This window comes from Pelodiscus sinensis, chromosome 3 (assembly GCF_049634645.1).
Source record: "Pelodiscus sinensis isolate JC-2024 chromosome 3, ASM4963464v1, whole genome shotgun sequence".
In the NCBI taxonomy this organism is placed as follows: domain Eukaryota; kingdom Metazoa; phylum Chordata; order Testudines; family Trionychidae; genus Pelodiscus; species Pelodiscus sinensis.
Genome location: NC_134713.1, coordinates 57,702,776 through 57,728,204, shown reverse-complemented (window position 1 = coordinate 57,728,204; position 25,429 = coordinate 57,702,776). Strand labels below are relative to the sequence as shown.

The 25,429-nt window shown below is 40.7% G+C and overlaps 1 protein-coding gene across 1 annotated transcript in view; it reads right to left on the bottom strand.

The window, feature by feature from the left end:
* Positions 1-24,949, bottom strand: part of IMPG1 (interphotoreceptor matrix proteoglycan 1) — an 89,641-nt gene extending 64,692 nt beyond the window's left edge. The window contains exons 1-4 of the mRNA XM_025189134.2: positions 24,669-24,949; positions 10,398-10,631; positions 2,903-3,069; positions 2,640-2,668 (exon numbers count right to left, since the gene is read on the bottom strand). Of these exons, the coding sequence (XP_025044919.2) occupies positions 2,640-2,668; positions 2,903-3,069; positions 10,398-10,631; positions 24,669-24,735 (497 nt within the window). The 5' untranslated portion in view covers positions 24,736-24,949. The remainder of the gene's footprint in view (positions 1-2,639; positions 2,669-2,902; positions 3,070-10,397; positions 10,632-24,668) is intronic.
* Between the last annotated feature and the right edge of the window lie 480 nt (positions 24,950-25,429).

Below are 25,429 nucleotides of genomic sequence, written 5' to 3'. Positions count from 1 at the left end.
AAGAAAAGTCACTATTGGAATAAATATTGTCTTACTGAAAAATGCCAGTTTTCACATATACACACAATAAAGGTATCTCTAATAAAATATAAACCATTCATTAAAAATATGCATATGCAAGGAGTAAAAATTTTGGCTCCTCTTGAAGTCAATAAGAATTTTGACACTGACTTCAGTGTGACCAGGATTTCATGCAAGGCATGTTTATATGCATACAGCAAATATATGATCTCTATATCTACACTATATAGCAAAGGAATACTAGTGAAAAATTAAGGTTAAACAGTTAAAATCAGAAAAAATGTGCAAAGCTTAAGATTCCAACAGCAATGTGAACTCAACTGCAACATACAAATAATATGTTATTAGAATATATTCAGCTACACAATAATTCAGAAAAATAGAAATGCAAAATGCTACATATATGAACTCAGCCACATTGCATGTTGCTATGTTAGAGTTTTAAATTTTGCATATCCCGGTTTGTATTTAAAAAGTCAATGACTGTATAACTTTAATGTCATATTAAAGGGAAAACGTGAACTTTTAAAATATTACTTTTACTGTTACATTATAAAGACAGAGTAATTTTAAAGTGATTCAATGAGAAAAAATTCTAATTTGTTTTCTGTTGCATTTGACAGCACATTTCATATAGTAAGTTAATTAATCATAGCCATCATGTTCTTTATCCTTTTACATTGCAACAGGAAAGAAACTTTTTAAAAATAAGAATTTGAGTACTGAAAATCTCAAATATTGTCAGGGGGATTTGAGTAAGTTTAACATGGGGAACTGTTTAAGTAAGTTTCAAACTACAGGCAGTCCCCGAGTTACGCGGATCCGACTTATGTCGGATCCGCAGTTACGAACGGGGCACTTCCTCTCCCTGGTCTCCAGCAGACCAGGGAGAGGAAGCAAAGCGGCGGAACGCGCGGCCAGCTGACAGCCCAGACGCGTCTGGGCTGTCAGCTGGCCGCGTGCTCCGCTGTGCTCCCCCCCCCCCGGTCTGCAGACCAGGGGGAGGGGGAGCAGAGCAGAGCGGCGGAACGCGCAGCCAGCTGACAGCCCAGACACATCTGGCCTGTCAGCTGTCCGCGCATTCTGCCGCTCTGCTCCGCTCTGTTCCTCTCAGCTCCCCCTCCCCCTGGTCTGCAGACCAGGGGGAGGGGGAGCAGAGCGGAGCACGCGGCCAGCTGACAGCCCAGAAGCGTCTGGGCTGTCAGCTGGCCGCGCGTTCCGCCGCTCTGCTGTGCTCCGCTCTGCTCCCCCTTCCCCTGGTCTGCAGACCAGGGGGACGGGGAGCAAAGCAGAGCAAAACCACGGAGCCCGAGGGCAGCAGGATAGCCACGGCGCGTCTGGGCTGTCCCGCTGCCCCCGTGCTCCATGGCTTTGCTCCGGACGCCTGTGGTACAGCAGCTGGGGCGCTGCCGGTTGGTCCCGTAGCGCCGCTCTGGGCGCCACTGGACCAACCCAGCAGCACCCCAGCTGCTCTGCCCCAGGTGTCCCCAAGTCAGCAGCTGCTGAAAATGACCAGTGGCTGACTACAGGAAGCCCCTGCCCCGGGCTTCCTGGAATCAGCCGCTGATCAGTTTCAGCAGCAGCTGACTTGGGGATGCCTGGGGTTCTTAAGTTGAATCTGTATGTAAGTCGGAACTGGCGTCCAGATTCAGCCACTGTTGAAACTAATCAGTTTCAGCAGCGGCTGAATCTGGACGCCAGTTCCGACTTACATACAGATTCAACTTAAGAACAAACCTACAGTCCCTATCTTGTACGTAACCCGGGGACTGCCTGTATACTTAAGTTGGTGTCCATTTAACATTGTTTTTACATTTTAATTTCTGAGAGAGAGACAGGGTAGTTAATTAAAAAGAAAAGGAACTAGATAAATAATTGTGCTTAATATAGCTGGTCTGCAAATGGTCCCAAGTGATGACACATGAGATCATTGGGACGGGGATAGGCTAAGTTTCTCCTACTGCTATATTTGTCCACCAATAGAAATTTAGCAAAATATGTATTCCAGAACTAGATTAAGCTAAATTTGAAAACAAACAAACAACTGTTCCTCTGAAATAGCTAAATAGTGAATTTCCCAGTGTCAAAAAGGCTTTAATGTCTGTGTAGTGACAGTTCTCTGCATGGTAGGATTTACAGGGCAACTGAACATCAGTTAACACTGAGCTAATCATAACTTAATTATGTAAGAGGATTTGCACTTGTAGAATGGAGCAAAAAGTGATTAGACCCTCTACAATCAAGGAATGTCTTAGTTTTCCCCACACCAGTGAATTACCCTTTTCTCCATCTTTTTTTAAATTTAATATTAAGGTTTTGGGGAGAATTCTGTGGAACCTATGTGTTAGTCACCCTCATTCACGCCAGCTATTCTGACAGAGGCTTTGGCCATGTCTGAGCTTCTGGTCACACTAAGCCAGGAAAGGTATTAACTAAGGCTTTTGCACAGCCTTAATTATATGGGGCTCTGTTATTGTACAGTTTTACATATACACATACACTGCACACCAGGTTACTGCACATTCATGCATTCTCTCACTCCCACATAAATCTGCACATACCTTTTTCAAAAAGGCAGTAGCATCAACTGGTGAGTACTCTACATTTGCTTTACTTACCTTTCCTGGAAGGTTCTATGTTTTACTCGCTGCAAAAAGATTAAAAAAGGTTTTTTTACTAGTGGGTGTATTCAGTGGAATACCAGAAGCCTATTAGTTCTATTTACTTTATTGGTAACACCACTTTTTTTACTCAGTGAATGCTGATTTTTTTGCAGTGCACCCTCCCCTATCTACATTATTCCTTTGATCTTATGCGTGATATTTAAGGGGTGGAATTTAGGAAATCTTCCCATTTCTAAAGAAAGTTAAATTGTTCTTACCCGCTGAATTATCTCCAGATGTTCCTGAGAGTTGCTGAAGTTTTTGCCAATGTCAAATATACAGAAGGTTTCTCGCTGGCAGGCAGTGACCCAGTTCTGATATTCATTTGTATCAGGAATTCGATCCAAAAAGATCCGAAAGGCTTCCCATACAGCTTCCTGGCAAACTGAAAAAGCAGAGCAGAGTCAGGGATGAGTGTACTAAACTGAACAGAAAATTTCCAGGTCATGATCCACACACTCTTACAAATCAAGAGCTCATGTTCTATTGCATTTAGGATTTTAAATGAAAGGTGTTTTTTTTTTCCAGTTTTCAGGTCTATTGGAGTTGACGTTCATTTCTCTTCACACTGAAGGACTGGGCCTTTGAGTGTTAGCAAGCACCTTCTTGCTGCAACATGAAGGCCTTGTGTGAACAATGAAAGAAAACAGAAGTAAGGAAACATGTTAACCGTAAATTCACAAGTGGATTTGTAAATAACATGTTGATAGATAAAGAAATAGTAAGAAGAACAGCACTTGATAAGTTTGCAGCTGCAGTTTTGCTTATTAATATGTTAGATGATTTACCCAATGTAAATTTAAATCCTAACTCAATTATTTTTTTTTAAATTCTTGCTCTGGGGTGAGGCTGGGGATGAGGGGTTCAATATGCAGGCTGCCTAGTGGAGAGAATACTACCCCAGCCCTCTCTTACCACAGCAGCTTGGTGAAAGGTGAAAAGCACCTCTCCATAAGTGCTGCAGTGGGCACAGACGGGGTGGGGGGAGAGTGCATGTTCCCTGGCTGGCTCAGGTCCAGGTTCATCTGCCTCCTGTGCTTCCCAGTCAGTGACGAATGCAGGAAATTGTGCACTTTCCCTTCGCTCCCCAATGAAGGAAAACAGCAATTGGGGGAGGAGAGCAGCTACAGCTAAAGGGTACCTGGGACTTGGCCAACCCTGGATGGGGAGAGGGTGCCCCCCGGCCAGCCATTTTCACCTGCTGGTGAGTGTCTCTCTTCATGTGGTTTCATGAAAGCAATTCTATTCCAGGCACATACTATTTTCCTAACCCAGCCAAAACCTTACCTTGCTTTATGTTATAATAAGAGGAAGGTGTATTCTGAACTTGGTGATCCTAGCTCTTACTATTTAGGAGTAGTTCTTGAACAGACAGACAGATATATGGACACGCACACACTCTCTCTCTCTCCCAAATATATAGTAGATTTTGCAGTTCATGAACGACAGTTCAAGATCTATACAGGGATTAGTTACAAAAATTAGTAAGGCAATTATAAAGGGTGATACAATATAAAATATAATGTTCATACATTAGTGTGTTTTAGAATATTTATATAATTTTATTTATTATTACCTGCTTTGATGATGTGGTAAATCCCTAAAACTCACACTGCTGCATTTGAGCTTAATCACCTCTGTGTAGTGTTTCTGCATGCCAATAAAAAAAAGTCCAGTCTCATTGATGAGTCCAGATTTGAACTAATTTCTCAGGAAGTGAGTGGAAGAGGCCATGGAGAAAAATTCTAGCAAAAACAGACAGTGTCAAGTTAAACTCTGGTAGTGTAACTCCATTGACTTGACTGCAATTATATCAGGGATGAATTTATCTCAGGGTTCTTCTTCTTTGAAAGCATTACTAAGATGGAGTTTGTGAGTGAATTTAAGTGTTTTTCAAAGCCTGAAAGAAGAGAGATTAAATCTCTGAGTGCATCTACACAGCAGGGCTTAACTCGAAATAAGCTATGCAAATTGAGCTACATCAATTACATAGCTTATTTCAAAATTGGGAGTGTCTACACAGCACTTATTTGAAAGTAGAGCATTCTTCCTCTGATTTCCTTTACTCCTTGTTGAATGAGGGTTACAGGGGTCAGAGTAAGAACTCCTCTAGCCTGACAGTATTTCAACATTTCAAAATAACTGCCTGCTGTGTAGAAGTGGACTAAGTTATTTTGAAATAATGCTGCTGTGTAGACATACCCTTGGGCATAGGAGTAATTAAGTATGATATTTAAAACTTCATACACTTCCCCCTTGTTTCCCAAAGCACCTCCAGAAAAACTGACTCAGTTCAGGCATAATCCCCTGAGAAACAAAAGTGTTTTCTTTCTCTTTGTACATGTGTACAGCACATTCATTTGCTGCATGTTAAATATCAAGTCCATGGTGACGAATCACCAAATTGTATGCAAAGCTGCAGCATGCAGCAAAGAGATGGGTTTCTCCCCTGTGGAAAAAACACTGCTGTTCTGAATCTCTTAGGAAAATAAAAGTGAGCACAAGGAAAATAAGACCATAGATGGAAATTTCAGATGAAGAGCTCAGTGGGCTAAAAATCACATGTAAATCAGGAATGGCTCTGACAGCAGCTCTACTTAGCTATCCCAGGTAATTAATGGTATGGTGTGAGCTCTCTCTCTTTCTCCTGCTCCACTCTTGCCAACAACCTGATGTTCAGCAGAGGACATCTGCATAGACTATTTTCTCTCCCCTTGCATAAAAAAGCCATGAAACTTAAGTAATATTTTAACTAGTTTGCATCTGGGGCTGGCCCCGGCATTTTTATAGTTTCCACAAGTGTGCTATACGTTTCACAAGCAACAAACAGAAGTGAGGTTGCTGCCCCAAGGAGCTTGCATACCAAATGTGGACAAGTGAGGATCATAACATGCACCAGGGAGAGAGGAGGAAGCAGATGGGTTATAATAAAACAGTATGGTTACCCAAACATACATTGTATTGGTTTAATTATTTTTATGAGTCTGGGCATGATTTTGTAGGCAATGCTGCAGAAGTTTGTTTGTAGAAGTGCTTCGAGTGAGCCGAGGTGAAATTTTTTTGGAAGTGGCCCAAATACAGACGATATGGAGCATATAAGTAAGCATGTGATGGAACATGGCCTTGTTCTGTTAACATTTATACCCAGCAAATACCTACAGCTTTTCATTCTGACTGTAGTCACCTATCTTGTAAGATGAGGTTGGGGGCCCAGCTGTTCCTAGATCCACAAAGATAATCAAGTGTTCCACATCCCTATTAGCTATTGGAGCCCTGACCCCTTTGAAAGTCCTTCAGTCCTTGCACAGATGCCAACCCCTCTTCTTGCCCAAAATGTTCTGTAAGGGTTACAAAGATCAGGCAGAGACCCATATCTCACTCTGCAGTATCCCATTAACTTACAAATGATTCTGGTAATACATATGCTGATCTGAGGGAATCTATCTTTGTTATATGACTGATGTGGCAATTAATATTTAAAGTATCACACGTCTTAAACGCTATATATCATCTCTAACGTTGCTTGAAATACAAAATGATTCTGAGATTTATGTACACAATAGCTATTGCACTGTTATTTTTCTTTCACTGAACTTCCTCCCTCCCCGTTTCTGGATGATTACTTCATTCATTATTTGTTGGCTGAATCCATTTTTCGTTACTTTCAGTGTCACCAAACCTAGCTAAAGCATTTTGGCTTTGTGAAAAGATGACACTCACACATACTGAAAGTTCAGACTCCTTAAAATGTGCATTCCAAGTCTGAGGTCTTCAGAGGAAAATGAACTCAAACATTTTTGAAATGTAGCATCCCTTTTTTTTTTTTTTTTTTGCACAGAACTCAGCAATTTAAAAGTTGTTTCCTTCAGCAGTTTCAGGTCTATTTTAAAATGTTTGATAACTGTGAGATGGAGCTGTCACTTTTAATATTTGATAATTTCAGTAACTGCAGGTCAAAATTGCATATAGTATCAGAAACTTCAGGGTTTCTAAAATTAATACAGTCAGCGATAAAAATTGCTAGTCTCAAAGTTAGCATAGGCATGCACTCTGCAAACATGCTCACACTTGCAGTGCCAATGCACCTCAATTGTAACTTGTGAAACATTTGCCCTCCCAGCATCAGGGCTGGCCCACAACATTTTGGCACCTGAGGCAGGGAGCTCAAATGACACCCCCATGCTCCCTCGCTGCACCAGCAGTACAATTTTCTACACTCTGGATCTTAGTGGTGCTCCCTGCACAGTCTGGCACCTGAGGCAGCTGCCTCAGTTCGCCTCATGGTAAGGCCAGCCCTGCCCAGCGCTGAGCCTCTCCTCTGACTAGAGGTCAGTGAGAGACCTCTGTTATATTAACAGTGAATAATTTAACTGATTAATTTAATCCTTTTTTCCATCCATGAATTATAATTGCCTACGGTGTCCTTTAGACTGATTTGTTCCTTATTTGCAACCAGAACTATGTTTAGCCACATTTTACTTACATCGAATAATACCTTTATGAGCAGCACCTGCTGAGTATTGTATTAGGTAGTGGGAGTTAGGGGTGACAGAATCTGGTTCCAAATGAGCAGTCATTCATGTTATTGGTTAGTTCCTTAAGTCACACCTGGTAGTCTCTGTGATCCTTCTTTGGAGGGCCTAAATTTTCTAAAGAGGAGCACTTTTTTTAATCTGCAAATTATTTGCAAATTATTATCTCTGAAGGGGTGTGCGTACCCCATCTTAGACTGGAAGGGGTTAGCACAACACTGTGGCCAGAGGGTGTCACGCCCCTCCCAACATACTGAGCATGCTCGAAGTGCTGGGCCAGTATAAAAAGAAGCAATTTAGCTCAGTCAGAGACTGGTCACAGGAGAGGAAAGAAATGAACTCAAACATTTATATTTAAGGTCTCTTATGTCTTAAACATTACATATTGGTGGGAGCTCCAGCTGAGAACCAGCCACAGAACCTGTTGGTAGAACTGGAGACCTGGAGGACTGAAATAAGCCTCCACAGCAGCTGGAGCAGGAGGAAGCAACCTGCGCTGAGGAACCTGGAGACCCTATCTTCAAGGACTGCCACACCACTGCATACTGTAGGAAGTGACCAGGAAGGGTGCATGAGTGATATCATTCACACAGGTGAGCTCAGCATGTTTTGGTGAGATTCCCTACTGAGTCAGTGGTGTACTGAGCTGACATTGGCAGAGACCTGCGTTGTGGCTTGAGAGAGTTGAGTGGATCTAGGTCCCACTACTTGGGCTGCTAGGCTTCCTGTTGGTGGCCTTTTTGGTACTGGCTATTGTGCCAAGCTGCTCCATTGCAAAGAGCTGCAATGTAGACACTGGCTATTAGAGCTGCTGCCCTGTAGTGAAGGGCTGTTTATTGACTTGGGTTGTTAGGCCACACTGCCATGTAAGTGAAGGGCTGCTACCCTGAATCTGGCTGTTAGGCCATGTTACCTTGGACACTGGGATGAGCATCTTTGGACCACGGGGCTTGTAAAGTCTGATATCACCCCATGGATTTAACCATGGTGTCCATGCACAACCTCTACTCCCCCCGCCCAGTATGGTATGGGTTGTGCAAATATCACCACATCCTTTTTGTTTTTATAGTGTGGTTGAAAGCGCATATGAATTGGATGGGAGTCTTTTCATTCACTTCAATGAGCATTGGATCAGGATCTTTGTGTGTTCATTCTGTAACAGGAATAAACATTCAATATGAAGAACTAAGATAAAACCACTAAACTCAGTTTAATTTGTAATTTACAACAAAATACATTTGGGATTAAGATTTAAAGTAAGGTCTTCAACATTGATTGCATTATTTGCACACACACAGTTTTGCTCCAGTCACTTGCATTGATTTTAGCTTGAAATTACACAAAAGGAAGGATGGCAATTACTAGTGATGAAATTGTTTTTAAGATTGCAAATTCTCCAGGGGAGGGACTATGTCTAGCTCTATATTTGGAGGGTGTATAGAACATTTTGGATACTATCACAATCTAATCTACAATAATATACAGTGGAACCCCATTTATCCAATCTAATTGGGACTGGGGCCAGATCAGATCCTCAAAAATGTGGGTAATCAGGAGAGTTGGCAGAGAGTTTCCTATCCCTATTTTAACATGGTGGGGGTGTGTAGCCAGACACAAAACCCCATCTTGTTTCCCTCCCCCCCCCCCCAGAGAGCAAGAGAAAGGCAGTCAGCCTTTGATGCCCTGGGAACACAGGTTTGCTGCCTGTCCCTGACTCTACCATAAACAGAAACCAGACAGTAAATGGGCTAGCTGACGACCCGGGGCCTCCCGTTGCCCTGATGGCTAGTACCAGTAATTGACACGCCTGCACTGTCCCAGGAGAGGAATCTTCGCCCATCACATACCAAAGGTGCCCATTGTCTGCATTTTCCCAGGTGTAAATTATGCTTTGCACCCTTCGTGGGAAACTTGGCATTCAAAGCCATTTTTCCTAATTGGCCACTTGAGCCCAGGAAGAAGCCTACATGACCCAAGGGGTATAAAAGAGGTTCAGCAGCCCGCCCAATTTGAGCTCCAATCATCTATACCTGCTGGCAGGTATTGATTGTCTCCCGAGGTCTGTGGGACGCCCAACCTCGCCCTACTTCTTCCCGAGGGATTAAGAGAAAGACGCTGGCCACGCCAAGTCTGGAACGCAGGGGTGAGAATATATACCTGCTATGTGTCTATTTTGCATGCATTTAATAAGAGCTCAAAGAACCAAAGGGTTTCATGGTACCTGTAAGTGACTTATTAGTGTAATTTCTGTCCTGTCCTTTGTAGTGTCTGTGTTATCTGTAACACAGTAGTAGCATTTAACAACTAAGTTTACCCTGTAACAATAAATAGTAACTGTTTAAGCTTTAACCTGACTCCTTCAGTTGCTGTAACAGAACCAAGCACAATTTAAAAGAACTTCAGCCGGTCATAAGGAACTCACTGCCCTGACCGTCGGCTGACAGGGTGACATGGGGCTAACAGTTAGAGCTCTAGCCTCCTGGACCAGACTGCCCACGTCCCACCACTGTTAGCCGTGAGTGGCTGGTGGTTTGGTTAATATGGAGATACAGATAATGGAGGCTTGAATGAGTGTTCTACTGAACTTGAATTGCTTGTTTAGGACCAAAATAATCTTTCTACAGTCTGTGTTGTGCTAGAAGGAGTGAGGAGAGGAGCACCAGTGAGCAGTGATGAAAGGGGACACAGGGATAAATTGCCTAACTAGGTTGTGGAATCTTGATCATTAGTGATAATTAAGAGCAGGTTAGACAGATGTCAATCAGGGATGGTCTAGATGGTGCTTGGTCCTGCCATGAGGGTAGGGGACTGGACTTGATGACCTCTCAAGGTCCCTTCCAGTTCTAGTATTCTATGATTCTATGAAACCCTGAAGCATCTGCCATGTCTCTTTTTTACAGGTAGTCTCTCTTCACCTATCCATGCACTTATTTGTTTATCATCAGTGAAACAAGAACACTTTGTATCTTCTTTGATGATTATAATAGCAACTTGGTATCTTTTATTTACATCGCTGCATTATATTCTGATAACCCCTCATCCCGGGTGCTACCACTTTTTTTGTGATGTACCTGTAATTTTTCATTGGTCTAACAGAAGAGTAGGTTCCAAGTTTTCTGCCCAGTACTAAAGAAGGGAAAGAAATACAAGAAACGAATATATGGTGCTATCCTCATCTTACCTCTTAACCGATAATAAGCTTGATGGCTGGCTAAAATTTGCTTCACTGATTCTTGTGGACAGACTTTCACACCCGTTGAGAAAATAGATGACCTCTTTGTTCGATGCTTTGCCATATCAAACATCCTTCTGATGGTCGACACTCTGGACCTCTTTGTTGTTTTCTCTGTTTTCTCTGACCCTGAGGGATCACTAAGATGTTTGGTTTCATCGTGGTTTATTTTATTAGGGATTTCTGTAAGGGGTAAAATAATGGAAACATAAATACATGAACACACTGTATGTGGGAAGTCCATATGTACTATAAGATAACATGTTGAAAATAAACACCAAACACTAGGGTTCTCAAATATTTACGTTACAGAGAAAATGTCAATGTACAGGCTGATGGATATGGTCTTGTGATCAGACCATATAATTGGGAGGCAGGATATCTGATTTCTAATCTCCTCTCTGATTAGCTCACTGCATGACCTTGAAAACACATAGGAACTTTTGAGAATTTTATCCTAAGGCCCAGAGCCTAAAAGGTATTTAGAGGACTAACTCAATGGAAGTTAGTTGCCCGAGTTGCCTTGAGGATGTGGGTCTGCGTGACTTTAGCCTAAGTCCCATTTCTAAAAGTGACATAGGAACTTAGGGCCATATTTTTAAATGTACTTAAGTGACTAAAGATTCATATTGGTGGCTAGTGTGCATTTCAAAAGTGCCTAAATTGATTTACAAGCCTAATTCACATTACTTTAAGTTCCTAGTTATATTGAAAATGATAGTAGGCCACTTTAGGCACCTAAATACCTGTAAAAATCTACCTTTAGAAATCTAAGTTTCATTGAAAGTTACTTCAGGTACGTTTCAAAATCTGACCCCTTAATCTCTTGTATGCCTTCATTTCCTCATGAAAAAATGAGGATAGATATTGCTTGCTGTACTTACCTCATGGGGATGTTTTAAAGGTTTCATAATCATTTAGAATCCTGGAAGGCACTACAGAGGTGTTAAGAGCCTTTGTAGTGGGGTGTAGTTGTTAGCATAAAATTGTATCATTAGTAAGTAAGTGTTGTTTTATGCAGAACATTTGTAAGGAATGGCAATGCTTCCAAGGTGACAATGTTCAATTTATCCACAGATTAGCAGATATCCCTATATTCTGAATGGCTAGGAGTTTTTCAGGACACGTTTGTCCAAATTCTGCATAATACCCAACATGCTATCACGTTACATGAGAGTTCAAGTTTGATATTAAAAAGCTGTAATCAAATTAAAATAACTTGTAAGCTATATATTTCAGCAAGCTTAAAAAGTAGCCTTTTGATGAAGATAATAAAAGAGCTCTTGGGTGAAGCAATCTATGTATTTTAGATTCTCTTCTTTAATGCTGCATAAATTATAATGTACATGTTAAAATGCACTTTTAAGACTACTTTTGATGCATTTACATAGGCTTGATGCAGCCTTTACTCATAAATACTCAAAAATGTAAATATAATAAATTGTTAGTAGGTGGAAGAACTGCTGTGAAAAGGAAGGGGGTGAATTCTGTAGATAATTGGAAAACGTTTGAAGCATAAAATCAGAGGGTAACATAATGTGCATGAAGCCTGGATGCTGATGAATTGGCTGCAAACAACAATTGCGTTTTGAAAAAGTTCAAACTTTCTAAGGAGAGGGGAAAGGTGATAAACCAATAGAACACACTTACATGGAAATAAGATTATTAGAACACCAAGTGTAAAACAAATCAAGTCAATTTTCATGTGAATTTGAAAAAAATCCTGACAATATTGTACAATATTATTCAGGAGTGCTGAAACAATGTTTCTAGCAGGGGGCTGATGATGGATATCTGATATTTGGTGTTAATACTACTTCAGGCCACAAGATATGACAGCACCCTAGTTCTAGCCTCACTGAAATTGTCACCTGTTTTTAGACGAATAAGGGGAAAATAAGAAAGAAATATCCATTTGCTAATTTTTGGAACTCAGTGAATTATAATTTTGCAGGAAAATGGGGGAGGAAATAGCAGGAGTTCGCAATTTGCATATCTTTTTCCAACCCCTCCCCCCCCGCCCAGTCTAGACGTAGCCTTTGTCTCCTTCTGTTGGATAAAAAAATTCACTTATACATAACACGTTCTTTGCCAGCTGGTGATGTGGTTATCAGCTGCGTAGTCTACACTCTCACTATTTTCTCCCCCCTTCTATATTTGAATAGACTTGACCCATCCCTATTTTATACAGTGTATATATTAATTCAATACTTTGAATACTTTTAAAGAAACCATATTTCAGGGTATCCCATGAATATGGAGATTTATTTTAAAGTAAAATAAAATACTTTTTCACTTTTGTGTGTATACATAAAACACTTGCTCTAAACAACTCTCTGGCCCTTTTGTTTAGTAATGTTAATTGTCAAAGATCAAGTACCAGTTTTTAACATCAGGAAATGTATAGAAGATTATTTCTACTTTTTCATGGTAAGTCTAGTCCAAGAAAAGAGACATCTGCCACAGTTGGGTAACCTTTCAATAATAAATTGTAAGTGTTTCATATTCTCCAAATGTGTAACTAATCCTCACAAACTTCCCTCTGAAGGAGGTAGATATAATTATCCCCATTTTCCAGATGGAATAACTGAGGAAGACCAGTTAACTGGTTTTAACAGGGCCAAGGTGGGAGTTAGTGTTAGTGCAGATAAAACTAGGAATGCCTGGTCCTCTTGATATTCAACATTTAAAACATAGGTTCTGAATCTATAGTAGTCCTGAACAAGAAAACCAGAATCTTTTGTTTCAAAAATGTTGACCCAAAACCTTTTGGTAATTTTGATTTTTTTTTTCCAAAAAATTTTTGGGGTGAGAAATTTGTCAAATAGCCTTTTCTATGAAAAGTTTGATTAATCTAATCAATATTTTGTGTCAAAATAATATTTCTTCAAAATTTCCCAACCAACTTTATGAATCTGCATGACAGTAACAGGAAAATTCATGGCTATTTAACAGTGCTCTTAGAAAAAAAGAAATTTAGAAACTTCATGGAGCAAATCTGTGGGATATTTCAGAAGCAGGGAGATTGCATCTATGTTACTTTCCCATTATTGTAGTGGATATCCTTTTATAAATATTTCCTTATTTCTGACTGACAATATTAGCTGTTATCCTCGTTGTCATTTTCTTTCTTGTAGGCCTGCAAAATATACTCTCGTGACTGCATTATGCTAATGGGTAGATTCAGAATAGTTTGACTAGATGTCAGAAAGTTGATTATATGCAAAGAATTATAAAATTGCAAATGCTTGAAAAGAAAAGTAAAGGGTGACATCAGGACAAAAATGGTTATATTTTAATACTTCCGGAAGAAAAGAATTGCCTGAAATCAACCCAATGTTTGAAATCAATAAAAAAAAAAGCAAATTGGTGTCTTTAAAAAAAGAGCATGTTCACTAAGTGTAGAAAAAAAAGCTTGATTGATAAACAAGGCATACTGTCTTCAAAGTAAACTCATTACTAATTAAAGCCCAAGACTCATTCAAGGAAGAAAACAATAACTGGTAACAAAGAAACTGACCAAAAAATTACCAAATGGGTTATTTCAAGTGCTTCCCATAAAAGTGTTTGTCACCCAGGAATTCAGTGTACAGCAAGTAACAGTACAGTATTTGATATTTGAATCTGAGCAGTAGGTAGGGATAACAACATACATTAAAAATAGATCAGCAGTTCTCTAGAAATGATTGATTAGTATGAATGGAAAGCTAACATATGAGCAGGTGCAACTGGTACAGCTAAAGGAAAAGTGCTGGATTTCTTACTCAGAGCCACACACCCCATTCTCTAGTGGGATCATTCACGAGGCCAATCTGGTGGTACTTGCCAGTGGTGGGCAGGGCCTGTGCAGCATGCTCATTCAGTCTGTCCTGATACAATGGGAGCCCCTACACTCCATTTCCAAAGGAATGAGATTGATGAAGGGGGCAGGCAGCAGGGATGAACATGACCAGGTCTCTATCCATGCAACAGTTGCTGGCCCCCCTCATCTTCCCAAATGGTGGGGCAGTAAGCATATGGATCCATTCCTTTCTCTGAGGAGTGGCTGCACAGATCCCCCTCCTTTTGGGAAGCTGGAACAACAGTGTAAAACGGTCCATTGCTGAGTGAGTTCTTCAAGAAACTAATCTAAGGCTTCCCATGAGTTCATCTAGCTGAAGCCATTACCCGACATCCTGCACAATATCGTATCAAGCCAGGACATGGGCCAGAAACAGCATTAATGTAACTGAGGAAAGATTTCTTGATGTTATGTGGATAATGGGCCTCCATTCCCATTCTCCTCAATTTCTTTGCAGGATTATATTCTGTTGACCCTGAGCTACAGCAGTCCCACCCAAGAGAATACTCTAAATGATTCAAGTCCTTCCTTGAAGAATGCACCCAAAGGACAATGAATAGACATTGCACCTCTCCCAATAGTCCCCTCATTTAAAGAGTGCCTCTAAGATCAATTTGCCATTCCTGTGGTGCTTGCCCTTCTCCAGATTGCTGTACCCCTTTCAAGGGTCTCATTTGTCTTGTATACCCCAAAATTTCACCTCACTTAAAAACTAACAAAACAAGTTATAATACACAAGTGTCTGTCTCAGCATCCTACTACTGAAAAATTGCTTTCTTTTTCATTTTTATAATATAGGTTTAACCTCTCTAGTCTGGCATTCTGTAGTCTGGCAACATTCATGGTCTGGCATGATTTTGGGTAGCTGGATGTTCACTTATCATGGGCATGGCTAATTTTCCTGTGGTCCCATAAAGGTTTGTTTACAGCCACCAGTTCTGTCTCTCATTGTTCCATGCTGTTATTTAGCTCTAATTTACCCCCAAATGTCTTCTAAAAGCCCAGTAAGCATTGAAAGTGTTGGTAATGCTGATAGACAATATTGACTTCTTGTGGTTTGGCAAATTCTCTGGTTTGGTACCAGTCAGGTCCCAAGATTGTCAGACTAGAGAGGTTCAACTTCTATAATTGTTAAAAAAAAAAAAAAAAAGTCAATTGGAATATAAATATTGTACTTACATTTCAGTGTATATTAGTACAACGGTTTCTTAAAGTGGTCAATGAAACCACTTCAAGAAACCTGTTAAATGGCCACTCTGGCGTGTTTACTTACTGGCATCGTGGCCGTGCAGCCTTGTGGCTCCCATTGGCTCAGATTTGCCATTTGGAATCAAGGGGAACCATGAGAAGCGGCATGGGTTGGGCTGCTGCTTCCCACGACTCCCCTTGGCTGCAACTGGCAAAATGGAGCCAATAGGAGTTGCGAGGTTCCTTGGTCATGACGTCAGTAAGGCTATGTCTACATTACAAAGAAAAGTCAGAAAAAGATACATAAATTGAGGTTCGCAATTTGCGTATCTTTTTTCGCTTGTCTTTCAAAAGAGGCTTTTCCAAAATTTGGCACATCTACATGGCTCCAAATTTCATAAAAATCTCCTCTTTTGAGCCATCCCTTATTCCTTGTAAAATGAGGTTTACAGGGATGGTGAATTTTTTTTCTGGAATAGCGGACACATTCCTTGGATGTGGCATAACTTTTTCGGGATATCAGAAAAGGGCTGTAGTCTAGACGTAGCCATCATAAACACACTGGAGTGGCCAGTTAACTGGTTTCTCAAAGTGGTTTTGTAAACCACTTTGAGAAAAGCTGTAGTAGAGCAGTATAAACAAATTATTGTCTATGAAATTTTAGTTGATGCTGACTTCACTATTGCTTTTTTTTGTTGTTGTAAAACCCCGGAAGACCCCTGAGTATTCCAAGTGATAAACATACCATGGTTGAGAACTAATGGTTGTTCAATTCAATGCTATTCAAAATCTGCATACCTGGTAGTGTAGACATAGCCTATGAAACTACAGGGGCTTAAAAGCTGTTGATTTGCAGATAATATCCAATTATCTATCATTTGATAGGGACATGAACCACCAAGATAGTACACAGATGGGAGAAGATCAACTAATGCATGAAGAAAGCAACTGGTGGAAGCTGAGTTCAGGTAAGATGATTATTCTAGTTGGCAGAAGAAAATACTTTTAGAAGTCTGAAGCCATGGTGCCTAAAGGATCACTTAAAGTTCTAAGGTAACGGCATCTGTCCTCTGGCAGATGGAACTGTCCCTTGCAAAGATAAAGCTTGTATATACAGGAGATAGAACATTCTCGGGGCCAGTTCATGAATCCACAATGAACTTCTATAGGAGCAAAGAACTACAACAAACCTCACTACATTTTGTCCCAAGTGTAAGTTTTTTGACATTGCTTTCATTAAGTCCTTTTTGAAAATGTGATTGAACTTACACTTAAGGATCATTAAGAAGCAATGACAAAATGAACAGCTTTAATGGCTCTAGCCTGCTCTCCTGTGTAGTCTGATTTTAAAGGTTTTCAGTTATTACTTTGAGAGTTGACAGGCTTTTGTTCCAAATAAGGCCTATCACAACATAAATGGCCTTTTACCTTGAGACATGGTGATTTCTGAGTCATGCCTCATGAACATGTACTTCAAACTTCAATCCCTGAAGCTAGTTTTCCTCATTGTTTTACTATAAAACACAGACAACATTTATATCAGGGTCAAAAAATATCCCTACAGTCTTTGAGTAGTAATTAGCATGCAATTTAGCATCAGTCATGCTCTCCTTTGCTGTCATCAGCTAATAAGTAAGGAACTTTGCAAATCCCTTTCTGCAGTTTTTGGAGTGAAAAGCTTTGGGCTCCTCTAAAGGCAGCATCTGAGAGCTTGTCTTCACTGCTGTAGAGATTGGTGTTGTGGTGATTGATCTTCCGGCATTTGATTTAGCAGATCTATTAAAGACTCAGTAAATTGAATGCTGATGGCACCCCCATCAACCATGGCATGCCTCACAGTTGCAAGGAGTAAGTGAAGTCAATGGCAGCATTTCTCCCATTGACCTCCCTCTGTGGGGCCACACTGAAAAAGTAAGGTACATCAATTCCAGCTACACAATTGTCATGGGTGGAATCGCATATCTAATATTGCCAGTGTCAATCTGGTCTTATAGCGGTTTGTTCAGAAAGGCAGACTCACAACCTCCGGTGTTTGTACCATGTAAAGGAAGTAAAGAAAATACATCAGTTTGAACAATTACTTAAATAAGTTCCAAGAAAAGCAGAAGGGAGGGGAGTTCTGCTTCCTCTCTCTTCCCTTGGTAGCTAATATGCTCTTAGCTGATGGAGAATTTATTTTCTAGCTGGGACCTACCAAGCAGCAAGGGGGAAGCTCTGAGTAGACAGATCTGAATGCAGTCCAGGACAGTTGCAGGGATTGACATTAAGGTAGCTTGAAGCATATAGTTACTGAGTTACTGTGGCCTTTTTGGTGCCAATTAAAATATGAAGTAATCAACTCACCTGCCACCTCAAAGTGTGGATCACCTGGGCCCTGTGCAACTGCAATTTTTAACTGATTTTTATTGGTACCTCCAACCAGAAACCCCTTATCATGTGTTTAACCCAGTGACGAGGCAATAATACCCAATGAAGATTGCAATCAGGCTGATGTCCCACATCACCCCTCATGCATCCTGTCACTATCATGCCAAATGAATCTGATGGTCAAGAACTTGAGCACTCCTCTCTTCAGGTACATCTACATGGCACGGTGATTTCAGGATTCCAGAGGTAACCCCAGAAATAGCTATCCAGTGTCTCCAGGCTACCCGAAGGGGTGAGGCCAGGACATTTCCGTGCTTCCCCACCCTCAGACCCTGATTGGTCTTGAGGTGAGGGAGCATGCAATGTCTTTTGCCCTGCCTCACCCCAGAGAGAACCTTCAGCTGTTCTGAACAGCTGGCTGTTCGCTCAAGGTGCCCATGCCCCTGGCAGCGGGAGGACACTTTGTGCACTCCGTCTGGTCCCCAAATCAATCAGGGGCTGGGGAAGGGGGAGCATGCAAAGTTTCTCACTCCCTGCTCCTGCCCTGCAAGGGAGTGCTGTGCTTAGAGTCAACCACCAGCTTAGTGGTTGACTTTAAGTGTCAAGCCCCTTGCAGGGTGGGAGGAGACTTCACAGTCCCCCTCACTCCCAAGCCCTTATTGGCCTGGGGGCACGGGGAGCATGCAAAGTCTCCTCTCGCCCTGCCCCCATTCTGCAAGGGGTGTGCGGCACTCAGAAGCTCTGTGCCCCTTGTAGGATGGGAGGAGACTTCACATGATCTCTATGCCTGCAGGCCAATCAGGGCTTGGGGGCAGGGAGAGTACACAAAGTCTCCTCTCACCCTGCCAGTAGCACACGTCACATGCTTCTTGTAGGATGGGGGCAGGCGGAAGAAGACTTCATGTGCTCTCCCCCCCACCATCCCAAGGACTTTGTTTGGCCTAGGGGCGGGGGGAGCAGCAGGGCTTCCACAGGTTGGATCAACCTGCTTGGCAGGCCAGATTCAGCCCCTGGAGGCTCTTTTGCCCATCCCATATACAGATTTTCTCCTAGGAAAAGGATGACAGCACATGTCTGACTAGAAGGCACTACCATACCGTAGTTATGAGGACATCATAAGAATTTGTGCAGAACACATCAACCAGGGGTGGACAATGATTTTTGATGAGGGACCACACTAGGAATTTGGTAAGTGGTCAAGGGATGCACTCTTCCATGATATTAATGGAGGAGGTAGGTGGTCTGGGATAGAGGCTAGGTGCAGAAGGGCGCTTGGGGTAAGAGACTGGGATGCATGAGGGGGTGTGGGATTTGGGAGGGAGTTTTGGTGAAGGATAGGTTTGTGACTTGGGTCAGGAGACTGCACTGTGGGATCTGGGAATGGGTTTTAGTGCAGAAGATTCTGACCTTGAAGAGGAGTGTAGGGGAGTGGGTGCATGTCCTGGGAGGGGATGGTGACCTGGAGGACAGGTGTAAGTCGGGGGAGGAGGGTGTAGGAAGATGGAAGAGGATTGTGACCTGGGGGTAGGAGTGTAGGAGGTAGTGCAGGAATTCGTGATGTGAATGGGGCTAGGGGATTGGGGCACATGATGTGGGAGAGGGTTGTGACCCGAAGGAGATGTGTAGGAGGGGGTGCAGGGTCCGGGAAGGGATATGGGTGCAGGAGCAGAAGTGCAGAAGGTTTGGGTTACATGACGTAGAGGTGCAGGAAGGGCCCAGAGGGCTGGTGGAAGAAGGGGCTGGGATGCCAGAGGTGGATTGTAACCAAGAGAAACTTACCTGGTCAGCTCCCAGCCAGCATCCCTGCCCAGCAGGTTCCTCAGCCAGGCTCTCTGCCTTTCATGCCCCCTCCGGTTGCTCAGAGCAGTCAGCAAGGCCATGTGCTGCTCTGAATGCTGTAAGCCCAGAAGAGAGGAGTACTTTGTGCGTGGAAACTTGCCAATGGGAACTGGGAGATTGTGCTGTGACTGTGGGCAGCATGTGAGGTCTCTTCTGCCTTCCCTCTGGACTTAAAGCACTCACAGTAATACAAGGCCATTGCAGCTGTCTTTCTGAGTAGTGTGCAGGGGTAGAGAGGGTAGGGAGTCTGGCGGAGGCTCTTGACAGGCCATGGGTTGAATTCAGCAGCTTGGAGGATCACATTTTGCCCACCTCAGCGCTAAACAATTCTATGGCTTTCCATAGCATTTCTAGCATTGTATTCATTGGCAATACTAACATTTTATTACATATATTTAACTTTAGAGTTAAGTCAAGGAATGCTAAATATTAAAAACATTCTTAATTAGTTCAGTATTTTTGCATTCAAAATATTTGAATTTTATTTTTTCAGTTGTTTATAAACATAAACAGGGAAGCTACCATCCTTAATTCAGCAAGATGAACTTTTATTTTATAGAAGAACTGTGGAATAATTCTGATGAATAAATCAAACATTTCCATAATTTGTTTCTTTGAAATTGTTATTGTTTTTTCTCCTCTTCCTTTGGCATAGATTTGTTTAACCCCTCTCTCAAGGGCAATTACAGTAACAAAGATTTGCAACAGTTACTGGTGAATTGGAACAGCTCAATGGGAAGGGATAAGTCAGAATGAATTAAAATGATTTCACAGAGCACACAGAAAGCCTTTGTCTCCTAAAGAATGACTGTGCCTGAATGGAGAATATTTAAAAAAAAAATCCCTTCACATTTAGCAGTCTTTAGTACTGTTGTGCAGCTCACTTACATTCTTTCTGACTGAAAGTGGGGTACAAAAGTGCATAATTTCAATTCATAATATTAGGAGAGCCTGCTGTAGCTCAAAGCTTCTCAACATTTTATTAGTGAATTTGTATTTTCAGGCTTTTTAACTCACATTCATTCTAGGTCGAAATATAGTGCACACTTTCTGTTGGCCTACATAAAGGATTTTCTTTTTCTTTCTTAAAAATGATTTGTGGTAGGGTAATGCATAAAATTGGAGTTGAAGTTCAATTTTTGGATCCTTCTGGAACTAACAAATTCTGAAGCTCTGTCTACTCAGCCCATGAAGGAGAGAGGGTACCTTGTAATTTGACTCTGATAACCCCCTTTGACATGTGTAGCCACCTTGATTGTTGAAGGTCTCACAGCACACTTAGGTGGGTAGGAAGAAAATGGAGTATCTCAAAGAACTAACTCCATTTTTTGTCCACCTTGAAACAATATTGAGTGTAACAGTTCTGCCATAGAGCAAACAATGAGCAATTAATTAATATATAAATTAGTTAAGATATAGTGTTCTGAAGTACTTCTTAAGGAAATAAATGTTAATTTTCATTTGAACATACAATATCCTAAGAAAGTTTAGTATTTCTAACTTTACCTATGTAGCCGTTGTACTCTATAGTAGACCTGAAGGACCGTGAAAGTTTTGAACACATCTAAATTATGTCTACTATTCACTAATACCCACTTCTTATATTTAAGTACTTAGGGAGAGATTTGCAAAGGTAATTAAGCACTTAAAGATGCAAAGAACCTAATAGTGGGATTTTCCAAAAGCACAGTAGGTACGTACTTATCTCCCATTGATAAGGCACTAACTATGCTTAAATTTCTGGGCTCTAGGAATTTCTGAGAATCCCACAAGCCACTGTCTGTGCATCATTGAACACTTAAATGCTGTTGAAATTAATGTGTCTTGAGCATGTATATTTGAAAGCAGAATTTAGTTTTAAAAAGGTTTTAGTGTATAATATTAAATAATATGCATGAGAACAAAAATAATCCCAATATGTGCGTGGACATACTTAATATTGAAAAAAATCCCCACATCGTTTATTATTATAACAAAGCACTGCCAGATAAACCAACAAAAGGCAGGAAATTCCTATTGCCTTTGTTCCTAAGTACTGAAATAATATTTGATCAAGCTATTGTGTGCTGTTGTTTATTTTAAAGAATTAGAGATAGTAGAGATGAAAATAGTCTATTTAATCATTTAGTCCTTTCCCCCTTCAGGTACAAGATGATCCCTCAATGTTATCTAGTACTAGCAAACTTACCCAGTATTGCCTGGATCCTTCAGGGAAGATCCCCCCGCAGCCACCAGGGGCCTGATCTCTCTCCCCACTCCCAAGCATCCCCCCCGCCCAGCTGCCAGGGGTCTATTTTATTCCCCTCCTTCCTGGCAATATGGCCAAAGGCCAGGAGCGGGGGAAAAGGGTAGCGGGTGCTGGTGTGATGACAGAGCCCCAGCCCTGCTGGCATCTCACTTGGTGGTGCGGCTGCCCCAGTGGTCACTCTGCAGGATAGCTCTCCCCTGTGGACTTGCTGCCCTCTGTGGCCACTCATATTGCATCCCTCTGAATAGCAGTCCCTCCCTTTGCATGTTATGGAAAATAGTCATTTTCCTTGGTCTTCTAGTTGTCCTGACACAACCAAATCCTGACCCTGCTTTTAAGTTAGGAGAAGAGGAAGCTACATACCAAATTTAGTGGCCCCTACTCTTACCATTTAGGAGGAGTTCTTGAACAAAGGGGCTTGCAGTCAGACAGACCCACTCTAAAACAGGGGTGGGGAGCCTGTTTTGGATCGGGGGCCACTGACCCACAGAAAAATCCATCAGGGGCCACACATAGGAAGGAAGCACACAAAACTGCTCACTGACATCACTCTCAACTGAGGAAAAAGACATGCCCCACATTCCTCTTGCACACCAGAGCCTAGCATGGGCCGTGCCTAGTAGATTTTGTGTGCTCCAGCCCTGCGTTGGGGTGAGGAGGGAGGGAGGCTGGAGTACCAGTGCAGGCTCCCCAGTGCTTGGAAGGGGGGAGCATGAACCTTGAGGGATGAAACCAGATAAGTGGGGGTGAGGGGGGGTGCCTCTGGCTCTTGGGCCTGAGGTTCCCCACCCCTGCTCATATATATAAAATCTTCTATGGGTGACATTAAATGTTCCAGCAATGGGACTTCAACTACATCTCTTGCAGAAAACACTTACTGTCCAATTGGTTCTTTGTTAGGAAGTTTCCCTCAATATTTAGTCTACAATGCTCTTTGTAAAATGCCATCCAATTACACTGTTATCAGATATGTTGCAATATTTAGGTAAAATGTAAGATAAACCAGATAATTTGGCTTTTTTTCATTTAATTTTTTTTCTAGTTTTATCATCACAATTGTACATATTATTGATACCATAATTAATGCATTTACAACAACATAGAGTAAGTTTTATCTTACAATTTTATAAATGCATGCCTTAATTACAAAAGCAATGCATCCTGGTAAACCTTTATTTCCTAATCACGTATGCTGGATTCATACACTCCCTCTCGCTCATCCCCTTTTCTGCCACACTTCCAAATGTTAAATGATTCATTGCAATTATTTATATGAAGTGAAAAAATAAAGCAGCCCCATACAAATTAACTGCATCTGATGCTAGCACTTAGCTGACCCATTATGTTTTGCCAAAATAAAATATCCTCAGTACTTGGATTCTCTAAATGTTCTTTGTAGCTGTCTAACTGTATTTCAGTGAGATAAAACAATTATTTAAAAAAATCCTGAAATAGAAAAATGGTAATAGTTTTTGCTGTACAGATAGTTTTTTTACAGATTATGAACAGCAAACGGAAAAATGCTGGAGTTCTTTCTTCCTCTACAAAGAAGTAAATATACATGAAAATACTCTTTTTCTCACACTGTCTGATCTCTGAATTTTTAACTAACATGACTAGGACTGAAAGAAAGTAAAAAGGATTAGGCCATTTATTAATCCCTTAGGCAAAGTATAAAGCAATAGTGACATGGGATTTTATTTAGGTTTTATATATATATATATATATATATATATGTCAAAGCACAGGCACAAAAGTTAACAAGCCATCTAAAAAATAACAACAAAGGGGGAAAAAACAAAAATGAAAACAAATAAGAAATCCAACAATATTTCGTGATAGAAATAAAATCTTTTCCCCTGTATGCAAATGAACAAGGGGAAAAATACATTTTCATGTATTTGTTTTTGGGTCAAACAATTAAAAGACTCGTGAATTGTTTAATGTATCTAAATAACAATTGTTTAACTGAATAGGAATATTTGTCTCTGTTCTGTCTTGCTTTTAGTCTTCTTAAAGACTTACAAACTTATCAATGCTTTGCTTTATTATTTGTAGCAATCTATTCATTGCAAGAGATTTTAAATTTATTTCTCATGTCAGAAAAAAGTATTATTATTATGATTATTTTATTTTACATTTTTCATTAAGGTCCTGTTGTCAGTAGATGTATTCTTTTGCATTTTTAAAATAATGTTTATATTTTTCTGATTGATCTGCTGTCCATATTTATTAGAAATTTAGTACTTATTTGTATTGATATTCTCTGTTTAACAGTATTATTTCCACTTACGAGTTACAATATTTGTGCACATACCTGCAAGTCTTAAGTTGGCCCTGACAAAGCCCAGTAAAGCCAAAAATATACTTTGTTGCTTTCTTTTCAGACCAGTAACAACAAATTCTCATTAATAGTAAAAATGTTTTCTTATGCATTCACTTCAGCTATTTTTTCCCTTTTACATCATTTGTAATTGTTCTTTCATCTAGAAACATAAATCAGTAAATAAACTAAAGTGCATCTTTCTTAGAGAGTTTAATGCTGAGCAAACCCACTCAGCAGGTTTAGTCAACATTTTCTTAGGGTAACCTTTCAAGTTAACAGTGTCAATAACTGAGATTTCTATAGCACCCAATTCTAGGCACTGACTTTTATAGCTAGGGAAAACAAACTGATCTTTCCAAAGATTTTTCAATTAAGACACAATAAACAAAATCCTTTTACATGTGAACTTACCTTTTCTTCCTTGAACTTGGAGAGCAAGACAAATTACAAGAAATATTAATCCAGTTTTCAAATGCATGCTGACAGTTCAGAACTTCTAAGGATTGCAGGAAATGCGACTGGTTTAGACTAACAGATTTCAAATTCCCAACTTATATTTTTAAGAAAAAGTCCAGTAGTTTGCCTGAGATTCAAAACAATTCAAAGAGTGAAACAGGTACCAAAATACAGTTACTGAATAAACTCCTCAATCACACAAACTTGTAATCCAGGAGACTGAACAGGGGACTGATCTGGTAAACTCCTAAATGTGACAAGAGTGACGAAGTTTAAAAAAAGAGAGTGTCTGTTTCTGGAATAATCTTTTGAGCTACTGCTCAGACATAATCCCTCTTATGGTCCAACTGGAAGAGCTGTCTTCATCTTCTTAATCTTCTGGAGTGGCATATGCCAGCTCCAAAAGACTTCAGTAGCACCATGATAAACAACAGAAGCCTCTTCTAGTGGTCACTACCTGTAAGTTTTGGTCATTTGGGCATTCCAGTAATATGGCATGTCAGCAGAAGCATTGTAACATGTTAGGGCTAGCTGATTATATATTTTTTTGAAATGTATGACCCTAAAAAATGGTGAACTTCCTTTTAAGAAGATGACTAATTGCTTGTCTGAAAGAACTGTCTGTATGAAGTTTTTCAGCAGTGTTTGACTTGGAAGCTCTTCTGTTTCCTCGCATCCAAAAAATTGCTTTTGCAATATTCCTATAAGTGCTATGA